The sequence below is a fragment of the Hydra vulgaris genome, chromosome 04, assembly GCF_038396675.1.
Source record: "Hydra vulgaris chromosome 04, alternate assembly HydraT2T_AEP".
Classification (NCBI taxonomy): Eukaryota; Metazoa; Cnidaria; class Hydrozoa; order Anthoathecata; family Hydridae; genus Hydra; species Hydra vulgaris.
The window spans coordinates 49,431,908-49,456,577 of record NC_088923.1 but is presented as its reverse complement, the minus strand read 5'-3'; the positions used below and the strand labels follow the sequence as shown (position 1 = coordinate 49,456,577).

Sequence of the window (24,670 nt, the reverse complement as noted above, 5' to 3'; positions counted from 1 at the left end):
GATATGAACAAATTTCTTTCTTTTCTCTACATTTGTAAAAATGAATCGAAATATATCAAATTTTTTAAATGATTATTTCTTAAATTTCTAATTGCGGCTTTGTAACTAAAACATGGTTTTTTATTTAAAAAAAATGAGCAAGTAACAAATAAAAAAAATCACGTTAACTTATTTACTTTATTTATTAAAATTTTATTATTTTATTAGCGATGTTGTGAAAGCAAAGATTATTTTTTCACACATTATTTATTAAAAGTTTAATCTATTTATTAATTTTAACTTTTATTATTAAATAGAAATTTATTTTTATTATTAAATAAAAAAAGTAAATTTTTTTATTTAAATCTAAAGTTGTATAATTATTTTTGTGCTCGCAAGATGATAAATACAAGTTTTTATTATACATATTTGTTTTATGGTTTCGTTTTAATAACTTCATATACAAAAAATATATTGTCACTAATTATAAACAATTTTTTTTTCTGTTACTAAATATTTCGATAGAATAGTTAGCTTAATAGAGATTAATAAAGATTAAGTTTTTGTATTTTTTAATTTGATTTCATTATTTTTCATTAGTAAATAGCGTTTATATCTAATATAATCGTCATTCAAACTTTTGTAACAAATTTTTTTACATAGTTGTCATTCAAAAGTTAATGTGGTTTTTTATAAAATGAATTACTTCTTTTATCTTACCGCTTATAGAATAATTTTAAAGTTAGAAAAAGTTAATAAAAAGTAGCTTAATGGAAATCGCTCAAGGCGTACGTAAAATTGGTTAACGGGTAGGTAAAATGCCAGCAGCTTAATGCTTTAAAACAAGGCCTGAAATATTTGTAAATTAGGTTTAAAAAAAAAAGATTTTTCAAGAAAATACTAATAAAATGGTTTATAGAAGAATAAAATCAAGTCTTCTAACAAATAACCCTTATAAACAAACTTTTTAAGGGTTATTTGAAATCAAAAAAAAAAACTATGAATCTTTTGGTATTTCCCAAAAAAACACTGGTTAACCTAGTTTATGGAACTGCAATCAAAAAACATGGAACATTTTGGAACATTTCAATCAAATAAAAATACAAACATTAAAGAAACTTATTTTATCGAATATAATAAGAATAAATATAAACCAAATTAGCCCACTTTTACCAAACACAAATACATATTTGTGTAGTAACCTAGAGGCTGCTGGAAATAAAAAGTGTTGCTTTAGGCAACATTAAAAAGGACTAAAATCAGTATTAATTGTCAGACACTAAGTTGTTAGATTTAAGATGAGATATTAAATAAAAACTTGAAGACATTGCTAATAACAGTAAGAAGACTTGTTTGAGGGGTGAGAACAATCTTTAGACAGAAAAACCATGTCATATTAAATATATTAAAAATTTACTTTGTATCTTAACAAATCTTTAATGGCAATTTCTTTTTTTATAGGAACTATATCTTTATATATTTAAATAGCATAATTTTTTTTTAATAATTAACTAATAATAAACTTTTTTTTTTAAATAATCAATACTTATATTAAATAAAAATTAATTTTTTTTTCCAAAGATACGAGGGTGGTCCCAGAACTACCTAGCCTAACAAAGAAAACACAAAAAATTTGATAAAGATTATTTTTATTTCTCAACAAAATCCCCTTTTAGCTTGATACACATTTTCCAGCAATGTTCAATTGCTTCGATACCTTGTACATAGTAAGAACCATCGAACTCTGCAAAATAGCCATCAACCCCAGACTCTACCTCTTCATTTATAAAAAATCTTCTCCCACCAAGCCATTTTTTCAAGTTTGAAAATAGAAAATAATCTGGTGGGACTAAATCTGGTGAACAGAATGCATAAGGAAGCAATTCAAACTTATATTCATTAACTTTAGCCATGGCAATATAACAGATGTGTAAAACAGTGCATTGTCTTGATGAAACAAACATTTCTTAGCCCAATGCGAACATTTCCCCTTGATTTCTTCACTCAAATGCAGCAATTAGTTTGCATAATATGCGCCATTGATGGTTTCTCCTTTTTAAAGATAACCAATGAAAATTATCCCATGCGCATCCCAAAAAACTGACCCCATAACTTTTCCAGTGGATGAAGTTATTTTTGCTTTCTTCGGAGCTGATTCCCCCTTTTCGCCCATTGTTTCCACAATGCTCATTTTGTTTCAGGAGTGAAATGATGAACCCATGTTTCATCCATAGTTATAAATCGACGCAAAAACTTGGCTATATTTTTGTGAAACATAGCTAAACAACTTATCAAAACATCCTCACGACATTGTTTTTGATTGATTGTGAGTAAACGCTGCAGCCATTGTGCACACAGCTTTTTCATGTCCAAACTTTCAGTCAATATGCAATGTACAGCACTTTTTGATATGTCTGCTATATCAGCTAACTCGCGCACTTTCAATTGACAATCATCTACTACGATTTTGTGGATTTTCCTAACCATTTCGGGCGTGGTGACCTCATTTAGTTGACCATTGATGGGTTCATCTTGACAGGTCATACAGCCTCTTTTAAACTCTGCAACTTAATATTTCACAGTTGCAAATGTGGGAGCAGACTCCCCTAGAGTAAAATCTAGCTTACTTTTGATATCGGTTGGACTGAGACCTTTTAAACAAAAATATTGAAAGACATAACAATGACTAATTTTCTCCATTTTAAAAATTTACTGAAAACGTTCACTTTTTATAGTCGCTAATCTGAAAGAAAAAAAAAATTAAATTTCACAGTTAATTAGGGTAGGGCTAGGTAGTTCTGAGAAAACCCTCATAGATTTAATAGAAAAAAGTTTTAAGAAAATTGAATTTTTAAAATAATTTTTTATCACTTTTAAAATATTTTTACCGCATAAAAAGGTCAAATAACAAACTTAAGATTTTTCAAGACATTTTAATTCCGTTGTTTCATAACAATTAAACAATCCAGTGGTCAATAAAACAAGCAATATTTAAGTTTAAAAATTTTAATACAAAGTGCTTTGATTGAAAAAATTATTTAATTTCATGAGCAATATTTTTTTAATACTTAAAAATCAGCAATTGCAATTTCTTTTAATTAAATAATTTCAGGATCATAAATTCCTAAAATTATTTAATTTCAGGAACTTACGATTATCGCAATGCTTTAATTTAACCCTTGATGCAGTTTCTTTTATTTATTAAAATCGTTAACAGTGATTTATGTGACATAAAAGTAAACATTTGTTATTTATGAGCCCAATGTTAGATAATGTATAGATTTTATTATGCAAAATACTAATCTAATAGCGCCCAAAATACTTATCTAATGAAAAAAATAATTTAAAAAAATATATATCTATTGAAAGTTTAACACTTTAAATCAGATAACTAAAGCATAAATGCTGTGATCAAAAAATTATTTGTTGATCATTTAAAGAATAAAAAAAAATTTTTTCTCTAAAAAAAATTATTATAAGATAAAAAGCCTAAGGCGCATGCACACTTACATATTGTTATCAGGGCTGTGGAGTCTGAGTCGCGACTTTTTTAGCGGAGTTGGAGTCGCTAAACTCCAATAGAATACAATAAAATGTACAAGTACAATAAAATGTTAACTTAATGTTTTAAGTGCATGTATGTTTTTATGTTTAAAAAACACCATCTTGATTATTAGTGTCAAGTATGACCAATTTTAGTTCAAATTTGAAGAAAAGGTATTTTTTTAAAAATACACAGTAATATATACTTTATACACTGAATTACAACAGCCAAATAAAAACCATACCATTCTTTGGGTATTGCAAACCAATGTTGCATCTTCTTTACATTGCGATTTTGTGCAACACCCATAATATTAACAAATTTAGAATCATCATGAATCCAATAATTCTTTCCAACACTTATTGAAAGATAAATCATTGGATCCACATAATGCTCAATTTGATTTTTTCTTGAAACTAAAAATTAAAAAAATAAAGAAAAATATAAGGATTACGTTTGTGATGGTAATACATGGCATATATATGGTAACACACCCAGTTACATATTGAAGTTATCACTATATGCTTAATACTTTTTTGATTAAAAATTTTTAACCTGTATATTTCATATGGACATCTTTTGTCTCTATGAAAGAAAAAAAAAAAGTTCTCCTATCTAAGTAAAATCTTGCTCATCACAGGCTCATTTTGAAACAACCGTTTTGTTTAATAATTTTTATAATTATTTAACAAATTTATAACAATTTATATATTTATATATTTGTCAGAATATTGATTGTCAAACTAATGAATGAAAAAAAGCTCTAAGGACTAAAGCTCTATGTATTTTATCATAATTTTCTTAGCGCAAAGCTATATTACAACAGCCATCACCACAAAATTAACTTTAAAATTTTTAATTTTTAAAAATTAAAACCTTATTAACTTAATAAATTATTTTTCTCCAAATCATAAATATAGCTTTATTATCATTTCTTAACATTATTATGACAAAAAAACTATAAAATTTATACTTACACAGATTTATAAACTGAAACAAAATTGTAACTATACAATTTTATAAACTAAAAAAATAAAAATAATTTTTATCTTTTATAATAAATAAAAATGTTTAGCAAATTCCATTTTATAATACATTCTTTTTGTGTTCAGATTCTCATTGAGCTGCTTTAAAACGTGTGCCTTGGACTTGCTGACATCCGATGTTTTGTAATTTCATATAAATTGTTTGCTAACTTATCTAGAAACTAGTCAGGACTTGTATCTAAAGAGCAACTTTTCTTAAGTTTAATATTTAATCATGAACAGGCTTAAAAAAAATAAGATCAAACTGTATAATTTCAGAAAGATTTACTTTTAGTAAAAGACAAAAACAAAATAATAGAAAAGGAAAAACAGACTCATAAACAATATATAAAATAAAAAACAAAATTATTTATAAATACTAATGAACAAAAAAATAAAACAAGTATTACTAAAAAATCAAAACATATAATAAAAATTAACTTCAAAATAAAACAAACTTAACATGATATAAATAAAACAAACTTAACATGGACGTAAGAAAAGATTATTCATTTATTTATAAAACATAACTTGTGAAAAGGTAAGTAATAGATTTCTCAGAACCAATTGAAATGAAAATGGAAAAATAATAATGTCAATATATGTATAACATTATTTATAATGTAATTCATAATGTATAAATATTCTCAACAAGAACAAAGTGGTTAATTATACTTCAGCTGTTTGTAACTATTTAAACAAAGTCCAATCTTCATTCAAATTCATGTCAAATAAATTTTCATGCAGCTTTAGTCAAATTTTTGAAAGACAATAGTATAACTTTAATTTTTAGCAAATAGTTTTTTTCTGTAATATCGAGATTGTTCTGTAATATCGAGTTTATTCTGTAATATTGTGTTTATTCTGTAATATTGAGTTAGTTCTGTAATATCGAGTTTGTTCTGTAATATCGAGTTTGTTCTGTAATATCGAGTTTGTTCTGTAATATCGAGTTTGTTCTGTAATACCAAGATTGTTCCGTAATAAAAATCTGTTATAAAGAATTGTTTATTATAGCTATTATTAATATTATTATATAGCTGGCAAATTGTAGGGTGAGGAAAATAGTTTTACCATTAATCATTTTACAGGTCATGGTAGCTATTTGCTGGTATTTTAGTCAAGTAAATAATTGGTAAATGACTGGTAAATTGATCTGGTAAATGACTGAGTCATTTACCAGATCAATTATTTATTAAGAATATTTGTAGATTAGTTTATTTATAGAATATTTTTATTTAATATGTTTTTATTTTATTATAAATTAATTTTATTATAAAACGCAAAAATTTCCTAGTGTGGGCAGGAAAGTATCTAATCATAACTAAGAAGAATTAGAATTAATTACTTGCACGCAAGAGAAGCATGGAATTTAAAAGCATTTAGTTAGGTAAAGAGAGAATTTAAAAACTGCCAAAATTATAACATTAAAACTAGTTAAGTTTAGAATGAAATGTTGTAAAAAATTGAAATATTATATGATTATTATAACAGTTTAAGAAACCACATTTGGGTCAGTTTGAATTTTTTATAATCGAAATAATCTAACCCTAAAAAAGTACTCCACAAAACCCAAAATCTGACACACATGAACATTTCATAACAAGACACACACAAATCAATTTCAATTTTTTAAATACAAATAAAATTACTCACCATCATGAGGTTGAAAGTCTGTATGAGAATCTATAAGTGAATCAGCGTATGAATTTAATTCTTTAGATTCATGAGCTTCATTGATTATAGATGAAGTGGTTTGCAACAAATGGTGTGCATCTTGGCTAACTTGGCTGCTATAATGGTGCATATCAGATATTCCACTATCTTTACTTATGTCAATATTTCTTTTATTTATATTAAAATTCTGATTTATTAATACAGGATAAAGTTTTTCTGTGTCAGAAATTTCGGTGCTTGAAATGCTTTGAGCAGTTAAATAAGCAGAATCAGGAGAGGTTTCCCCTGACTTCACAGAGTTTTTTTCAAGACTTATAAAATGTTTGTGATCATCAACAGACTTTCCAGATGATAAAAGTTTGATTTGATTTTTGCTCAAATCTTCAGATACATGTTTAAATTGAATTTCAATACCGTCTTTTTTTAAAGAATGTTTTGGTGTGCTTGATAAATTTCTATCTTCCATTAGAATTGAATCATTGTGGGAAGAACATACTTTTAGTACTGACGAACCCTGATGCATGTGTGCATCTTCAAAATCTTGAGTTTTATCCTCAGAATGCACATCATCTGTGTTTTTATTTTGAGTTTCAGTCTCAACACAATTAACTGGCAAATCATCTTGCATAGAATTATGTTTTTTATATGCTTTATGCATATCAGCTAAACTGAACTCTTTTCCAGTTTCTTCACATACAATTACTCCTGGATAAGCATGTAAGCCTGGGCTTAAGTTATTTAAATTCAGACATTTAGAAGGCAAACTAAAAGAATATAAACACATCATTAAACATCATAGTTTTATGAGAAAAAAAATTTGAATTATCATTTTCATAGTTTAAATATTTTAAATAGTAAACTATTTTAAAATATTTACAACTGTTTAACATAGTTTACAACATAGTTTAAATAGTAAACTATTTTAAAATATTTACAACTGCATTTTAATATTTCAAAACTATTTTAAAATATTTACAACTGCATTTTAATATTATCAGTAACCATATCTGCAATATCTTCGTAAAAAGAAATTTTTCTGATGGCTTTTATATCAAGTTTTATTATGTAGGGCTGTCTTCCATGCTCTATTACCAAATGATCAGAAACATCTGGGTTGAACATTACAGTTTGTTTTGTAATTAAAAACACACCAGATACAATACCCTTAAATAAAACAATAATTAAAAGTAAAATAAATATTTCTTTACACAAAATAAATACAAGTTATAAAAAATAACACAAATTATTCTATTAGAAGGAATTTATTTTCTAAACTAAAAAAACACTATTTTTAAAAAATTTAAGTTCTAATATGTTTATCTTCAAGCAACATTTTTAAAACACAAGGTTAAAAACTTTTAAATCCAATTAAATGGTGAAAATATTTTTAAGTTTACAAAATAAAACTATAAGTTTAATAAGAAAAACAAGGTACACTGAAAACAGTGGCTCAAAAAAATGGTGGCCCTAATCAATATTAAAAAGTTGCAAAAGGTACTTGGAACAAATTTGAATTTCAAAAAACTTGTTCATATACTTATTTGACATTAAAAGTATTTAAAGTTTAAACTTTCAAAAAAAGTTAAATTCATTTTTGTTGTTTACTGTCTATTTACTATGAAAAAAAAGTAAAAATTTTGTATCAGAGCAAAACTCTGGGTACAGAGTGGATTTTTGGGAGTTTAATGTAATAAAGTTATCAGCAATAGGCAATCAAAATTTGCTTCATAGTTATTGCTAAAAATCATTATGTCTGTTTCTTTCTAGACAGATAAGTACAGTAAATCAGCTGTAGTTTAATTGCCTAAGCTTCTCTTACCAATTTTCTCTTTTTCAACTATTGGTACAGTTTTAAACAAATTTTGTAAAAATTAAAAAATAGTAATAATGATATTAAAGCAAACAAACTTTCTAAAGACCTTTTTACAATATTTCAAAACAAAAAATTAACATTTTTCAATTTGACAGGGAATACATGTTTCCAATAATGTTTTTTGGGAGAGAAAAAGAACTTCAGAAGAGTCTTCTATTATTGTTGAAGATGCAAAAATCTTTAAATTTTGGTTGTATACATAAAACATGGAGGGTTTTAAGGTTAATATATAAATATATATACTATTGAAGAAAATATATATAGAAACTAGCTGCTTTGCGTGGGTTTTTGTCACACTTAAACTTGACCAAATTTATCTTTTCCAAATTTCATTGTGTTTAATGTGAGTTAAGTTGTTTAAATACTTTCTTTGAATGTTTGGGAAACTTTCTTTTAATGTCTGAGAAAACCTTGGGGCCGAGGGGGCCTAAACCCAGAGGCCGGAGGGGCTGCTGGTGGCCCAAACTTGGCTAAAACCACCACTCAGGCCTACTTAATGCCTGTGCCAAGTTTGGTATTGATTGGTCCAGAAGTGTTGACACCTATAGCTAACATCAAACATACAAACATTGCCTTTTATATATATATATAAATATAGATAGATAGATGTAAAAAAAAAATCAATATGGAAGCTGCAATCAAATTTTTTTAGTGTAAAATATAGACCAAAAAAAAATCTATATGAAATTTAGATGGTAAACTCTAACCCTGTTACTCATCATTCAATAAAGTCTGATCCTTTTACTGTGACAGTTCTTAAGTGCTCCAAAAATTCTTATTCGTCTAGTTTTTTTTCCTTCAAACATCAGTTCTTTGGAATTCGCTCCCTTCATCTTGTTTTCCTAATTCATATAATTTGCAATCATTTCAGTTGTCTGTTAATCTTGCTTTATAACTTTAGCTTTTCTCTTCCAGAGAAAAGATGATTTTATATGATGAGAAAAGTTATAAAGCAAGCTTAACTTTTCTTTTCCATATTGTTATAATAATTTATTCAAAACAAATACAGTTATATCTTCTTAATAAGACAACTATTGCAAACAATTTTGCTATGAGCCTTGCAAACAGAATGATCTAAAACAGAATGAATGTTGCACATTGCAGGTGAGTTTTCCTGTCATGAACACATAATTCTCTGCAATTGGTTGAGTTTGATTATGTATTTAGTTTTGAGGAATTTTCAATGAAGATCGTTATTTTTAAATATTTATAAATAATGTTTGGAGAAGATTACTATGTGCAACTATTCAGGGAAGTTTGTTATTTGCATCTAATTTTTAAAGAATACTTTTTGATAATTCTATTAAAAATCTCTTCTTCTATGTAAAGCCTCATTTTTATAATTTGGGTGAATTGATAAGAACAAAATAAAAGCGTAAGCTGCAATATCCAATATATTACAAAACATTGTAAATGGCTATGCTATTTTTTTTTTTTTTTAAACATCTTTGCTTCCAACAAGGCTGAAAGCAACCACTAATTGGAGTTGGAAATTACTGGAAGAGAAAAAATGAAGGTTGTAAAGCAACATAAAGATTGACAGACGACTTAAGAGATTGCAAATTATATGAATTAGGAAAGCAAGATGAAGGAAGCAAATTCTAAAGGACTGATGTTCGAGGAAAAAAACTAGATGAACAGTTTTTGGAGCACTTAGGAACACTCACAGAAAAAGGATGAGACTTAATTGAATGACGAGTAACACAAAAATGAATTTTAGTAGATGGCACAAGAGAAGCTAGCTCTATAGAGTAGTGTCCATTATAGTATCTCTAGAAAAGAGAAAGAGAAGCAACATTACAACCATGTGATAATGGTTGGAGGTTGGCTGCAAGAGCAGGTCCAATTATGTTTAAAATGCGTTTTTGCACATTGTCTAAAAGAGAAAGCGCATCATTAGAAGATCCGCCCCAGATATGGCAACAGTATTGCATACACGACTAGATTTGAGATTTATAGAGATAGAGAATAAAGTCTGGAGTAAGAATGTGTTGACCTTGATAAAGAGATGCAACCTTAGCAAATGCTAATTTTACAACGGATTTTATATATGGTTTCCAAGAAAGATCGAAAGTAAGAGTTAATCCTATAAGATGAAGGGTAGATGACTCATTGAGTACATTACCATTCATAAATATAGGAAGATCTAAATTATTGCGATAACGATTGGCTGAAAAAAATTGGGTTTTATCTGAATTAAAGTTCACCAGCCATTGTGTATCATGACAAGAATAAATGGTAGTATCATCAGCGAACAATGCCACCTTAAATGTGAGAATATCTGGAAGATTGTTAATATAAATTAAAAATAGTAAAGGGCAAAAGATAGAACTTTGAGGAAACCCTGAAGTTACAGGATAAGAAGAAAAGTGCTGTTTATTGAAGACAACTTTTATACTATGGAAAGGAAGGATTCAATAATCTTTAAGATTTTTGAATCCTTCCGTTCCATAGTATAAAAGTTGTCTTCAATAAACAGCACTTTTCTTCTTATCCTGTAACTTCAGGGTTTCCTCAAAGTTCTATCTTTTGCCCTTTACTATTTTTAATTTATATTAACAATCTTCCAGATTGTTAATATAAATTAAAAATAGTAAAGGGCAAAAGATAGAACTTTTTATACTATTGGAAAAGAAGGATTCAATAACCTTTAAGATGTTACCTGATACACCGTAAGAAGAAAGCTTATGGAGAAGACCAGCATGCCAAACTTTATTAAAAGCTTTAAAAATGTCAGGAGCAATAGCCTTAACCTCTCCAACTCTATCTAATGCACAATAAGACTTATTGTTTATTACTGTTAGCAAATCAGCTGTAGAACCAGAAGATCAAAATCCATATTGATGATCAGAAAGTAAGTTATTAGATTTAAGATAAGAGATTAAGTGTTTGTTAACTTAAGATTCAAAAACCTTGCTTATGATAGGAAGAAGACTAATGGGTCGGTAGTTAGACGAATCAGATCGCTCTCCAGAATTTTTAAAAATAGGGATAACAGATGCTGCTTTCCAGCAGTCTGGAAAACAAGATTGTTGAATAGTTTTGAAAGTATAGACGACAGCGGAGAACACCTCTGCAAGACTATAACAGGTATGTTGTCTGGGCCACAAGCTGTAGAAGAGTCTAAGCAGGAAATCACTTTAGATACAGAAGCTGGAGCAAGCAATGGACCAACCTGTTTGACGGCTATATCAGGTAGAACGCAACTAGTGGAATCAAGAGATGATAATGATGAAAAGTTCTTAGCAAACAATTCAGCTTTATTTTTAGGTAAGGTGACAAAGTCTGAATCATACAAGAGAGATGGAATTACAGATTTGCCCTTACTATTAAAGATTCTCCAGAAGTCATGAGAGCCTAACTTTTGTGATGAAATATGAGATTTCATGACCTGAGAATAGCGGATTTTGGCGTTAGACAAAACCTTTTTACAATGGTTTCTAGCAGTAATAAACAGACGTTTGAAATCTGGAGAATTGTTTTGCTGATAGATATGGAAGTAACGGTTTCGATTGGCAATTGCAGCAGCACAATGTGAGGAAAACTATGGAGAAGAGCGAGGCTTGACCTGGAATTGTTGAGAGGGAATAAAAGATTCCATGCCAGCCTGAATCCACAAAGTTATGTAAAAAGCACATTTGTCAACAGGAAGACGAAAGATTTCTACCCAAGGGCCAACATGAAGAAAATCATGGAAAGAGTCCCAGTCAGCTTTAAGGTAGTTGTAAGAGGTACAATGATAAGGGGATTCTGATGATGAAGAAGAATGAGATAATAGTTTTTAGAGAGATCAAACTGTGATCAGAAGCACCTAAGTGCTGGGTGAATGTGGAGAAACATAGCACTGACTAGGATCAGAAACAAGACATAAGTCGAGTAGAGAAGGTAAATCATTCGGGTTGCCTGGAAAGCGAGTTGGAAAGTTGACTACTTGAGTTAGGGATTGAGAAAGGCAAAAGTTGTGGGCTTTAATGCCTACAGAGTCACTGACACTAGAGCCAAGCCATTCAGTGTGATGAGCATTAAAGTCACCGATAACAACATTATTAGCTGATGGATAAAGAGAGGGGGCTTGGTCAAAACGATCAGAAATAGCATTAAAAAAGTGCAGTATTGAGATGAAGAGGAGCGATATAGAACAAGAAAGAATAAGAGAAAAGCAATAGAGTAAAATGATACAAAATACAAAAGCACATAAAAGAATAGTCTGTGGATTTAAACCTAGGTCTGGTGAACTTTGCAAGAGATAAGACTCAACAGAAGAAAAATTACTTCCAAGACCACAAATATCAGTGAATGATAGGTTTAGAAAACTTGGTGATAAATAAATGATTTAGTAAATATTTGCACCACTAAGTAATATAAGGTTTAGTAAATGAATGATAGGTTAGAGAACTAACTCTGATGACGATGGTTTTTTGTGTTTTGTAGTTTTTGGTACTTTATTTATTTTTAAATTTGTTAAAGGACTTGATTCAAAGCATAGATAGTATACAGTACAGTTTAATAGCCCAAGCAATTGCCTTATTACTATTAATAAACCCTAAGCCGTAACAAAGGGCTCCAAATCTGGCTTGGCAATGCACACCAAAAGTACAAACAGGGACACCCTTCATCCATTTACATTTAGTACAAATTATCTCCATTATATTACTTAGTGGTGCAAATGTGTCTTGAAAGCACCTTTGATTTCTAGTTTCTCTTACATCAAATTGAATGTATTGTCGCAAGTTAACAAATCAATCTCTTTGCATTTTAAGAATGGAACAGTAGAAGATATAAATAAACTCATAAAATCCAATAAATTCATAAAGCTCATTAACTCTTGTATTTAACCATCCTTCTAGTCTTATTCAGCATTATTATAAAAAGATTAAAGGCAGAATACAACCTTTTGTCGCAAACCTGAGATGTAAGCCTGTTTGGGCCAGTTGGTTGTCAAATAATATTGTGAGCACCTGGCTGAGTAGTATCTACTGAAAATTCACTTTAAATTTCCACACCAATTTTAGAAATCATAATTTGGTCTTAAGTTGGACTTTCAAAGTCAAACTTTAGATCAGATTAGATCCTTTGACAAAAATAATATTAGCTTTAACTGCAGCATTTCTAATTGGTCAACTCAATATATTTATTCTAAAAAAAGCAATTTGCTTAAGTGTTTAACAAACAAAAAATTTAAAAATAATGTTTAAAATGTTATAAGAAGTATCATTATTTTGTTTCATTAATATTTGCAGCTTAATTACAAAAATATCCAACCTCTAGTTGTTATAATGCCTAAATATATAAATAGTACCTAATATATAATATAAATAAAAAGATAAATACTACCCCATATCTATTGATAAGCAACTGAAGAACAAGTAAATGCACAAATAAACATAATAATTATTTACTACTACACCTACAGCAAAATGAATTAATGAGTAAAATGGCTGGGGTATAAAAATATCCTAGCTGTCTTAATGTAACTAAATTTTTAACTCTTAATATTATTGTTAAATGTGGTAGTGGTGTAGTGGTAGAGCACTTGTCTCATAAGCAAGAAGTTTTGAGTTTGATGCCCACCATGAACCTGGTAGTACCAGGCTCAACTTGTTTCTCTGTGCAGCAGCCTTGTTCGTGTTTCAGAGTTATAGAGTTGAGAGAGAATTGTAACCTCAACTAAAATAGCCTCCTTGATTGTAGTGGCCTTCATGGCCTTGGAGAGGTGGATTGAAATAAAAAAATTTACTAGTAAAAAAAAATATTTTATGCTAACAACTTCTTTATATAATACTAAAAGATGTTCTCAAGTGGTAGTTCAATTAGACAAAATTTGTGAATGTAGCAAATAAAAATAAACTCATCTGGGATAGTAAAATACACCATCCTTTAAATGTTAAACAATAACCAAAAATTAAAATTCACTGGTAAAATCAGTAATTAAAAAAAAAGCATAAAATCTTACAAATAAAATCGTTAAAATGTAAATATAGGTAAACTAAACACAATAAGATAAGTTTTGAGATTTATTTTTTAATTAAAAAATGATCTTTGCTGAAACCAAGTCAAATAAGTTTTCATTTTAAACAAATTTTTGTCACAAATAACCCAGCTGCAAAAAAGTTTACTCAGACTTTACACTTTGTTTGTTTTACACAAAATTTCAAGATTTGCAGTTCTTTTTCTAGTTGCTTCATAAATCATCATTTCTTTTTAAATGGAATTGAATTCATTGTTTTAATTAGTTTTGGTTGAATCACTTTATAATGCTTTTCTTTAAGTAAAAATAGATTTTGACCAAATTTACTGCACGATGCACTTCTTGAATAAACTTCAAATCATCTAGTTTGGTTAGAAAAGCTTAGACAGAAGGTTTTTTTGCTTTTAGTAACTTATGTTTTGAAAAAATAATTTTTTTCCAATTTTATACTGCAATTTTTGAAGTATAAATAAAAACAAAATAAAATGTTTGACTTTTTAATCAAAATCGTAACTTTGCAGGTAAGTTGTTTTTACATTTTTATTTATAGGAAAAAAAAAAGTAAATTTATACGCATATGCGTATAACTGGCTGGTTCTGTGGTTAAGGCAAGAGATATGATTCAATATTATAAAATAAATAAAAATATGGATAAAGTTCAATGAAATCATCCTCCAAGAATAATTAATTATGCAATAACAAGAGGTCATACGCAGAAAATACAAAAAAAACTCACACATTAAACATAAGATTTAACTTCTTCACAAACAGAATAGCTAACAAATGGAATAATTTAACAGAAGAGATAATCAATTCTGACAATGTGAATATCTTCAAGAGCAAGTTTGATCATTTCACCACATTACATTGTCTGTGTACAGCAAAAAATTTATTATTAATTATTGTTATTATTATATTTTTTAAGATTGTTTATCATTAAAATTTATACAATTATATAAATTTTAGTTAAAAAAAAGCCAGCTAACAAGCCAGTGTGGTCTGGTGAGGCTTTTGATGTAACCATGATTACATAAAAATAAACGTTTTTAATAATTGTTTTAACTTTTAGTTGTTCATTCATTATGTTTATATCAAATGTGATACCAATAAAACGAACTCATGTAGGATTTCTGACAAGACCATGATCTGTTTTACGCGTTTTTAACTAAATTTTTATCATAATTGTTGAGTAACATAACAAAATTGTTGCGTAAAACTTCTATTAGTACTATCCTAGTACTAAGTTCTTGACAAAAAATCAATGTGTGGTACTTCTACTTCTAAGTGCTTCTAGAGAATATTTGGTAGAGAAATTTATTTTGGCAAGTAATAATTTTATAAAAAGATTTTAAAGAATTCTTTTAAATTTATATCAGTGAGAATAGCTAACACATAAGTTTTTATATATTTAATAGAACTTAAGAAAAATGAAAATTAACAAATAAAATCTACCTGACCATCTGTAATTAATTTTGAATAAACTTTCAAATACTTTCTGGAAAGTTCATCATCATCTTTATGAAAATCAAATATGAAATCAGGACTCTGAAAATAAAATAATACCATTGTTTATAACCATGTTTACTGTTTATAATAATATTTACAGGAAAAAAAAAAACAATATTAACAATCTTTTCTCTAACACTATCTTTTCTATGTTAATTTATTTATGTTTTTTATTTTCTTTCAACGCCATTATTTTTTTCTAAATAAAATTAACAATTATAATAGATTTTTATATTATATATACATTTTATCTATTTCAATTTTTATTTATATTACTATATCTTATATATAATTTAATCCAATTTTTTATAATATGCTTAAAATTTTCCGTATAAAATTATTCATATATTTTAAAAACCTCTTTGACAAGTTTCTTAAAAAAGAAAAAAAAAACGCTTAATAAACTCAATAAATAAATAATAAAAATTAATAAAAAGCATCCAAGTATAGCAAGTATATATTTTGTTTAAAAATTAAAACTTAAAATAATTGAAGGTATTGTCAGAATTTATTATATACAAAATAATGGACAACATATCAACTTTATATTAATTCTTGCATCTTAAGGTAGACATATTCTAAGCATTTTTGAGTCCCACAACATCTTTTTTTTTTTACCAATGCTTTTATTAACTCCTTGTCTCTGTTATCAATTTTGCAAACAAACTCTTGCTTGGTGACAATACAATATTCAATAATTAGTTTTGCAGTAAGTCAATTAATTTTGTTGATTATAATCGAGGTTATTTTTTACATTAACTTTTTAAAATAAGTATATTATTTGTACCTACTTATATGCGCATTTAGCTTATTAGATAAGGCGTTGACTTCATAAACAGAATGTCTGTGGTTCGAGACCTCCCTCTTTCTGAACTTTTTTACAAATGATTACAGCTGAATGTTAATCAAATAGAATAGTAATATCAGAAAAAATTGGTGGCAAAATTTGTGTTTTGATAACATATAAAAAGCTTTGGGTTTAAAAATTTGCTTTTAATTTTACTTGTTGCTGTTCCACAACAAGTTATCAGGATTCATAAAAAGTGCAGGACCTTACTGACCTGTGTTACGACTTGTCTGATTAATATTACAATAAGTACAAAATACAGATAAAAAGTAAAAAAAATAATTTGTTTTTATTACTAATAAATTTATTTGAAAATAAAAAACATATTTGATTAATATAAAACATATTTGACTAATATAGAATAAATAATAAATATAAAATATGAATGATTAAAAAAACTCACTTCATCCATTGATGACTGAACAGCAGACTTTGCGGAATGAGACACATTTTTTGGAATACTATGAAGGTAATTTGATGAATCTTCTAACTCAACATCCGAAGAGTCTTTTTCTCTACATCCCTTGGGTACAAAAAGTGACTAAAAAAAATATAAATGATATATATATCAACCCTTGAAATTAGGAAAAATGAGGTTGGCAATAATTTGCCAACCTCAATCTTTTTGGATCAGCATCAGGTCAGCAAAAAAAATTTGATACAAAGGTCTTACCATAAAACATAGAAATGAGGTCAGCAATTTTTTGCCGACCTCAAACACTTTAAGGTCAGCATTGCCGAATGCCGACCTAAGTATAACTACTGGGTGTAAAAATATATAAATATTAGTTATAGGAAAATATATAAATATTTTTTATATATGTATAAATATATATATATATATATATATATATATATATATATATATATATATATATATATATATATATATATATATATATATATATACACACAAAAAGGATTCTAGGCATTGTCTGCTATATAAAGACTATATGGGCTATTTCACTTGGTGCAATAGCTCAGACCACAGTATCACAAGATACAGCATAAATTGATTCAAACATGGATAGCTATAAGTTGGAAGGGAGTTGGAGATGAGGGGAGATGTGGAAGGGAGATGAAAGTTGAAGAAACTCTCATTTTCTAAAATAACTTTAATGATAAAAAAATAAAAGATAAATGCATGAAATAAAAAAAAAAAAATCTTGTTTAATAGAAAATGTGTTAATTCTATAATTTTTCACAATTTAAGCATTATAGAGATGTAATTTCAAGTAATGCTAAAACAGTAGATCCCAGTACCTCCAGTAGATGCAATAATAGTGGATATTTTGCAATACTTCTTTTGTATTATATATATATAGATAAATATATATATATATATATATATATATATATATATATATACATATATATATATACTATATATATACATATATATACATATATATACATATATATATATATATATATATATATATATATATATATATATATATATATATATATATATATATATATATATTAGTGATGTACCTAGAGCACATTTGTGGCCGATGCTGATGGATAGGAAAAAGCGGGTGAATTAAGTAATTATTAAAATTTTGGAAGTATAAGATATAACTTTATATTGTGTAAACTTTTTCATGGAATCAAAACTAGTAAACAAATACTTAGACCCAAATCAGAGCTAAACCATTATTTTAAAAGATATTAGAAAAACTCAGTTAAAAATATATACATGTTTTAGTGTTTTTACTATGAAAAGAAAACTTCCAAAAAATTAATACAATTTTAGAGGAATGCTTTTTATTTCAATTTTAAAAAGAAAATGGTATTTAGATAATCAGTTTACTTAGAATTCTGTAACTTTATATATTTATTAGTAATTTAAATATCTAAACAATAATCATATAGAAATATAGAAGGCTATACTTGAATACATATAGATAACAATACTTAAATAGGTCACTTTTAGGTATAGCAATAGAACAACACAAAATAAAATTTGTCTTCAAAACAACATTATGTTAATAAAAGTACATTCAGCTGTTAAATTAAAGCTCATAAACATCATCTTAAGAACAAACAAATTTGTTAGTAAAGTCAATATAAACAATTTCTAAAGTAAAGTCAAAAGTTAGTAAAGTCAATATAAACAATTTCAAAAGTCAATATAAACAATTTCTCAACAAAACTCTAATGCATAAAGTTTAGTTTATTTATTATTTAATCATTGTCATAATGCAGGATAAAAATATTAAAATGCCACTGGTTTGAAAATCAGTAAATTAATAAAAAAAGGTTGATGCCGATACCCAATTTTGCATGTGCATTGCACATGCAAAATTGTCCAATTAAGTTGATGCCGATGCAGATTAATCGGTACATCATATACAAGCCTTCCCAGAAAACGTGTGCGATTTTTCATATTGTATGTCCATGCATGAGTATTTTATTTTGGACAACTTGGTCACAGCCATTTGCAAGTTTTATTATATGTGTTGCTGAAAAAAGTTTCAAAAACAAAGAAAGCAAATCTAACAAAATTGGAAATTAAAATAAACTTAAATAGAAAATAATAATAATAATTTATGCACTGTTTTTATTTTTGTTTCTTCATAGTGGTTGTTATTTTCTGCAACAAAACTCAGAATGATTTTCCAATATTTTATTTGTTTTTTTTTAAGAGGAAATTGAAAATATAAATTGTCATCTGTTTTTAAAATATATTTGTATAACTTTAATGTAACAATTATATATTTTCCCTATAAAAGAAAATGCCTATGTGATGCTTGCATATACTTTTATATATAACATTTTTATATTATATAACTATATTTATTTTATCCTGAGTAAACACACGTTAGCTCATTTGGATAAGACAAACCCCCTCGGTTACGACGTCTTTTTTACCTCAGCTACAACGATTTTTGTATAGTTTTATTGAATTTTACAAAATCAGTTTCTCAAAAAACATAATAACTATATATATATACAATCATATGATTAACAGTATATTTTACCTTTCTCTTATATATCGAATTTATATAATATAATATATTATCGATTACTTTTTACTTTATTTTTAATTAGTTTAGTAAAGTTATAATTTTTTTATGATTTTTTCAATTATTATATTTTCAATTAATATCTAAGGTTCACAAAAAGATCATTTGCAAATTCCTCAGATTTGAAATTTTTGAAATTTTAAAAAACGAGTTATCTTCAGATCTAGATGACCAACTTAATATTTTGCAATCACAGTTGTGTCTAAGAAGAAAAATTTGTTTCTAATTTTCAACAGATGATAAAAAGAAACTAAAAAATGTATTGACAAAATTAAAAATAAAATGGAAAAGTAGTAACCGAACAAAAAAAATATTTTTGAAGACACATGACACTTGGTTAAAAGCCTCAACAAATATTTGTGTAAGTTATTTAATGCTTATCTCTATTAAAGTTTTAAACTTTTTCATATTTACTAAACATTTAAATAATTTCAGATTGTTCAAGCACGAAATAAAGAGAGAAAAAGCCATAGTGCAATGGGTCGACCACCTTTGAATTTTGATGAAGCTAGTGAACGAACGAAACGGCGAAAAACAGAGGAAATGCGTTTGACATTTAGTTCATCCGAGTTAGCATTTGCTTCTCAGATGAGTCTTCCGGCTTCAGGAGCATGCAATGCCGGAGTTACAGTTAAAGATTTACCTTCAACAATTCAACACCGAGTCGCAAACTATATAGAGAGCCTTAAATTGTCCCAAATTTCACAAACATCTGAACTATGTGCTGAAACAGCTCTTTCTATACTAATGGAAGCAAAGCTTTCTAAACATCAATATTGCATTATAAGAAGTGCTGCAATTGCGAATAGCTCTTCTTTTTTACCATCTTACGAAAAACTTAAAGAAGCCAAGAAAATGTGTTACCCTGAAGATATAACGGTAACTGAAATAAGAGCCGAAGTAAAACTGCAATCTTTATTAAATCACACTTGTTTAAGAATTATAAAAACTCAAAAAAATGTAATTGACTCCTTGAATGTAAATATTTTATCAAATTTTATTTTAATTCTTAAGTGGGGGTTTGATGGCAGTTCCGGTCATAGCAAATATAAACAGAGATTTGCCGATGGAAGAAACTCAGATGCAAATGTTTTTCTGACTTCACTTGTACCATTACAACTTTTGTGTACAAATTCAGTTTTAGGTCAAGATATTATTCTATGGAAAAATAGGACACCCTCATCTACTCGATTTTGCCGACCTATCAGACTTCAATTTCTTCACGAAAATGTCCATACAAGCATTAATGAAAAAGACTATATTGAAGATAAAATTAAATCACTGGTTCCTCTCATCATTGTTCAACATGAAATAGAAATTAAAATACATTATAAATTGGTTATGACAATGATTGACGGAAAAGTTTGCAATGCAATAACATTGACGAAATCAACAATGCGGTGTTATTTGTGTTCTGCTACTTCAAGTCAATTCAATAATATCAATTTCGTTAAAGAAATAAAAGTTGACGAATCAAAATTCGAATATGGTTTATCAACGTTGCACGCATGGATTTGCTTTTTTGAATGTTTTTTGCATCTTGGGTATAAACTTGGAATAAAAAAATGGCAAGCACATTCTGACATTAAAAAAAGTATAATATTACAACAAAAATTGTTAATCCAGAATGCTTTTAAGCTGCAGCTAGGGTTAATAGTTGATCGACCGAAACCAGGATGCGGTAATACAAATGACGGAAATACAGCTAGAAGATTTTTTTAAAAACTCACAAGTGTCTGCTGATACTCTAGGAGTGGATTTAGAACTAATAAATCGGTTTCATATAATTTTACAGGTATTATCTAGTGGCTTTCCAATAGACGCAGACAAACTCGATAACTATTCTACCGAAACTGCACTACTTTTTGTTGAAAAGTATCCTTGGTACAACATGCCTACAACAGTACACAAAGTACTTATTCATGGAGCCTTAATAACAAAAACAGCAATACTACCCATAGGACAACTTTCTGAGGATGCACAGGAATCGAGAAACAAAGACTTAAAAAAATATCGCGAAGATTTCTCCAGGAAAAATTCCAGAAAAAATACAATGCATGACGTTTTTTGCAGACTTCTGGTTTCGTCAGATCCTGCAATATCTTCACTTTTAAAATCTCATGCAAAAGTTAGCAGATCTTTGTCTTCTCAAACTTTACAAATGTTATTACCTCCGGAGATTAACGAAAACTCTGAAACTCATTCGTCTGTGATTGAGTTTATTAACAATATTTCAACAATAAATGATTCAGATGACAGTGGTGATTTATTTTAAAGTAATATAAATGAAACAATTATGATAAATGATGCAAATAAAAGTTTTCCTTGTTTTCCTTGAACAAATAAATAAGTAGAATGAATAATGAATTTTTCAATTTATTTTTTTTAACATTGCGCCATAATAATACAGTCATAATACATTATATATCGGTATTATATATAATGTTTATATATGTAATGTAAATAATACATTAGTCTATTGAACTTAAATGTCGAATTAGAACTAATTGGTTAAACACGAAAGCCCAAAGCCATTTCTAATGATTAATGTTTTTAAAACACCGCCATTTTGGATCTACCATTATTGAATTTTGGTACACTTATGTCAAATTCAAAGTTGGGGATTCAAAAAAATGCTTTACAGAAATTTTCCATTACTTATAATCATTTTTTAACTTTTGGCCAGGTTTTTTGAAATTCCGCCCACTGTGCAGCGTGTTAAAAAAAAAAAATCAGGAAGAGGTTAGTATCAAATCAAGGAGAATCTGTTTACAAAGTCTGTGCCTTATCCAAATAAGCTAAACGAACATATATTTAGGAGGAGAGGTTCCGAGTTCGATTCCCACCACGTCCCTGGTGATACCGCGCTCAACTTGTTTCTCCGCGCAGCGGCCTTGTTCGTGTTTCGGAGTTATAGAGTTGAGAGAGGGTTATAACCACAAGTAGCCTCCTCATCTGTAGTGGCCTTCTCGGCCTTGGGGAGGTGAATTACAATAAAAAGAAGAAAAAAAATTATTACATAATAAAAAAATTATTATATAACAAAAAAATTTATACATAAAAGTAAACGCATTTATTACATAGACATTTTCATAAAGAAGCAATATATACTTGTTCAAGGGTTGAATTAAGCGATCGCGATTTGAAAACTTCAGAAAAATATCTGGTCTTCAAAATTTTAGTTTATGCAAAGTCGTGTACTTTGTTTTCAAGGAGTAAATTATTATAAGTTTGTCAAGCGAGAAAGTTATAAAAAATAAAACAAAACAATAAACTTACGACTACAAAAGTAATAACACTCTAGTCACTAACTGCATTATAAAAGTAATAAAATATAATAGTGTTACTACTTTTGTAAAGCAATTATAACTTTTAATGTTCATTCTTTGTTCAAACAACATTAGCAATTTCAAGCTTTAATTAAAGTAGAAAAGCATCTAGAAAAAATAGATTTTCAAATAATATTTTCAACTTATTAAGGAGCTTAAACAACTTTATAAAAATGTAGTAGTCCGTAAAAAAGTAGTCCGTAAAAATGCACATTAATTTTAAAATCAACTAATAAAAAATTTTTATTGGTTGATTTTAAAATTAACGCGCATTTTTACAGACCATTAGAAACGCTTTTCATAATGCTAAACATTTTATACAATACATTATATACAATACATTAATCAACATAGAGTTGTTCAAGTTCCTTAATAAGTTTAAAATACTATTTGAATAGCGACTATTTTTTCTAGATGCTTTTCTACTTTAATTAAAATTTAGGATTACTTATGTTGTTTGAACAAAGAATGAATTATAAATGCAGGGGCTATTCTAGACCAATTTCAAAAGCGTTGACCATATTTGGGCACCGCCCTAATTAAAATTTGAGGACTTTTGTTTTTTTGTTTTTTACAGAGACATTTTCTCTCAATTGGCGAAAAACAAAGTTTTTTTTCCTAGAATACCTCCTTAAACTTTATAAGTGCATTATAAAAGTAATAACACTTTATAGTGTTATTACTTTTATGATGCAGTTAGTTACTAGAGCGTTATTACTTTTGTAGTCGTAATTTATTGTTTTATTTTCTATAACTTTTTCACTAACAAATTTAAGTTGATTGAAAACAAAGAACAGGGCCTTGCATAAACTAAAATTTTGAAGACCAGATATTTTTCTAGATTTTGCATTTCGCAATCGCTTTATTCAACCATTGTTGCTACATTAAAGTTATACAAATATATTTTACAAACACATTGCAATTTATATTTTTGCTTTCCTCTTAAAAAAAAAAGTTAAATAAAGGAAAATCATTCTTTTTATTGTAGACTTACAACTGTTTTTTTATTTTCCTCGTTTGCTTTACCTAATTTTGTTGCTGAAAATAACAACCACTCTAAAGAAACAAAAATAAAAACAGTACACAAATTATTTAAATTATTAATTTATTTTTTTCTGTTTAAATTTCTTTTTATTTCCTATTTTGTTAGTTTTGCTTTTTTTGTTTTTGAAACTTTTTCTGCAATGATTATAAAATATAAAACTTGCAAACAGCCATGACCAAGGTGTCTAAAATAAAATACTCATGCAACACTCGGAAATAGGAAAATTGAGGTCAGCAATAATTTGCCGACCTCAATCTTTTAGAGGTCGGCATCAGGTCAGCAAAAAAATTTGATACAAAGGTTTTACCATAAAACATTGAAACGAGGTCGGCAATTTTTTGCCTACTTCAAATACTTTTAGATCGGCAGTTAGGTCGGCATTGCCAAATTAATTCTGAGGGTTGCTCATGTGTGGTCATTCAGGACAAAAAACCGCATGCATTTCCTGGAAAGACTTGATATATATATATATATATATATATATATATATATATATATATATATATATATATATATATATATATATATATATATATATATATATATATATATATATATATATATATATACATATATAATTAAAATATGACAAAAAACCGCATGCATTTCCTGGAAAGACTTGATATATATATATATATATATATATATATATATATATATATATATATATATATATATATATATATATATATATATGTATATATATACATATATAATTAAAATATGTAATTAATATAAGTAAATTAAAAATAAAATAAAACTCAAAAAACTCAAAGTTAAAATTACTATTTGTTACATTTTTCATTGCATTTGAAATAAATTACTTTATATCTTATCTTTTGAAA

General features: G+C 27.4%; 1 protein-coding gene across 7 annotated transcripts in view; it reads right to left on the bottom strand.

The window, feature by feature from the left end:
- The window catches only part of LOC101235772 (nuclear receptor coactivator 7), a 78,232-nt gene that overhangs the window by 34,166 nt on the left and 19,396 nt on the right, over positions 1-24,670 (bottom strand). For all 7 annotated transcript variants that reach the window (XM_065796548.1, XM_065796549.1, XM_065796546.1 and 4 more), the window contains 5 exons: positions 16,823-16,960; positions 15,519-15,611; positions 7,202-7,389; positions 6,205-6,989; positions 3,768-3,939 (listed from right to left, as the gene is read on the bottom strand). In XM_065796548.1, coding sequence (XP_065652620.1) covers positions 3,768-3,939; positions 6,205-6,989; positions 7,202-7,389; positions 15,519-15,611; positions 16,823-16,960 — 1,376 coding nt within the window. The remainder of the gene's footprint in view (positions 1-3,767; positions 3,940-6,204; positions 6,990-7,201; positions 7,390-15,518; positions 15,612-16,822; positions 16,961-24,670) is intronic.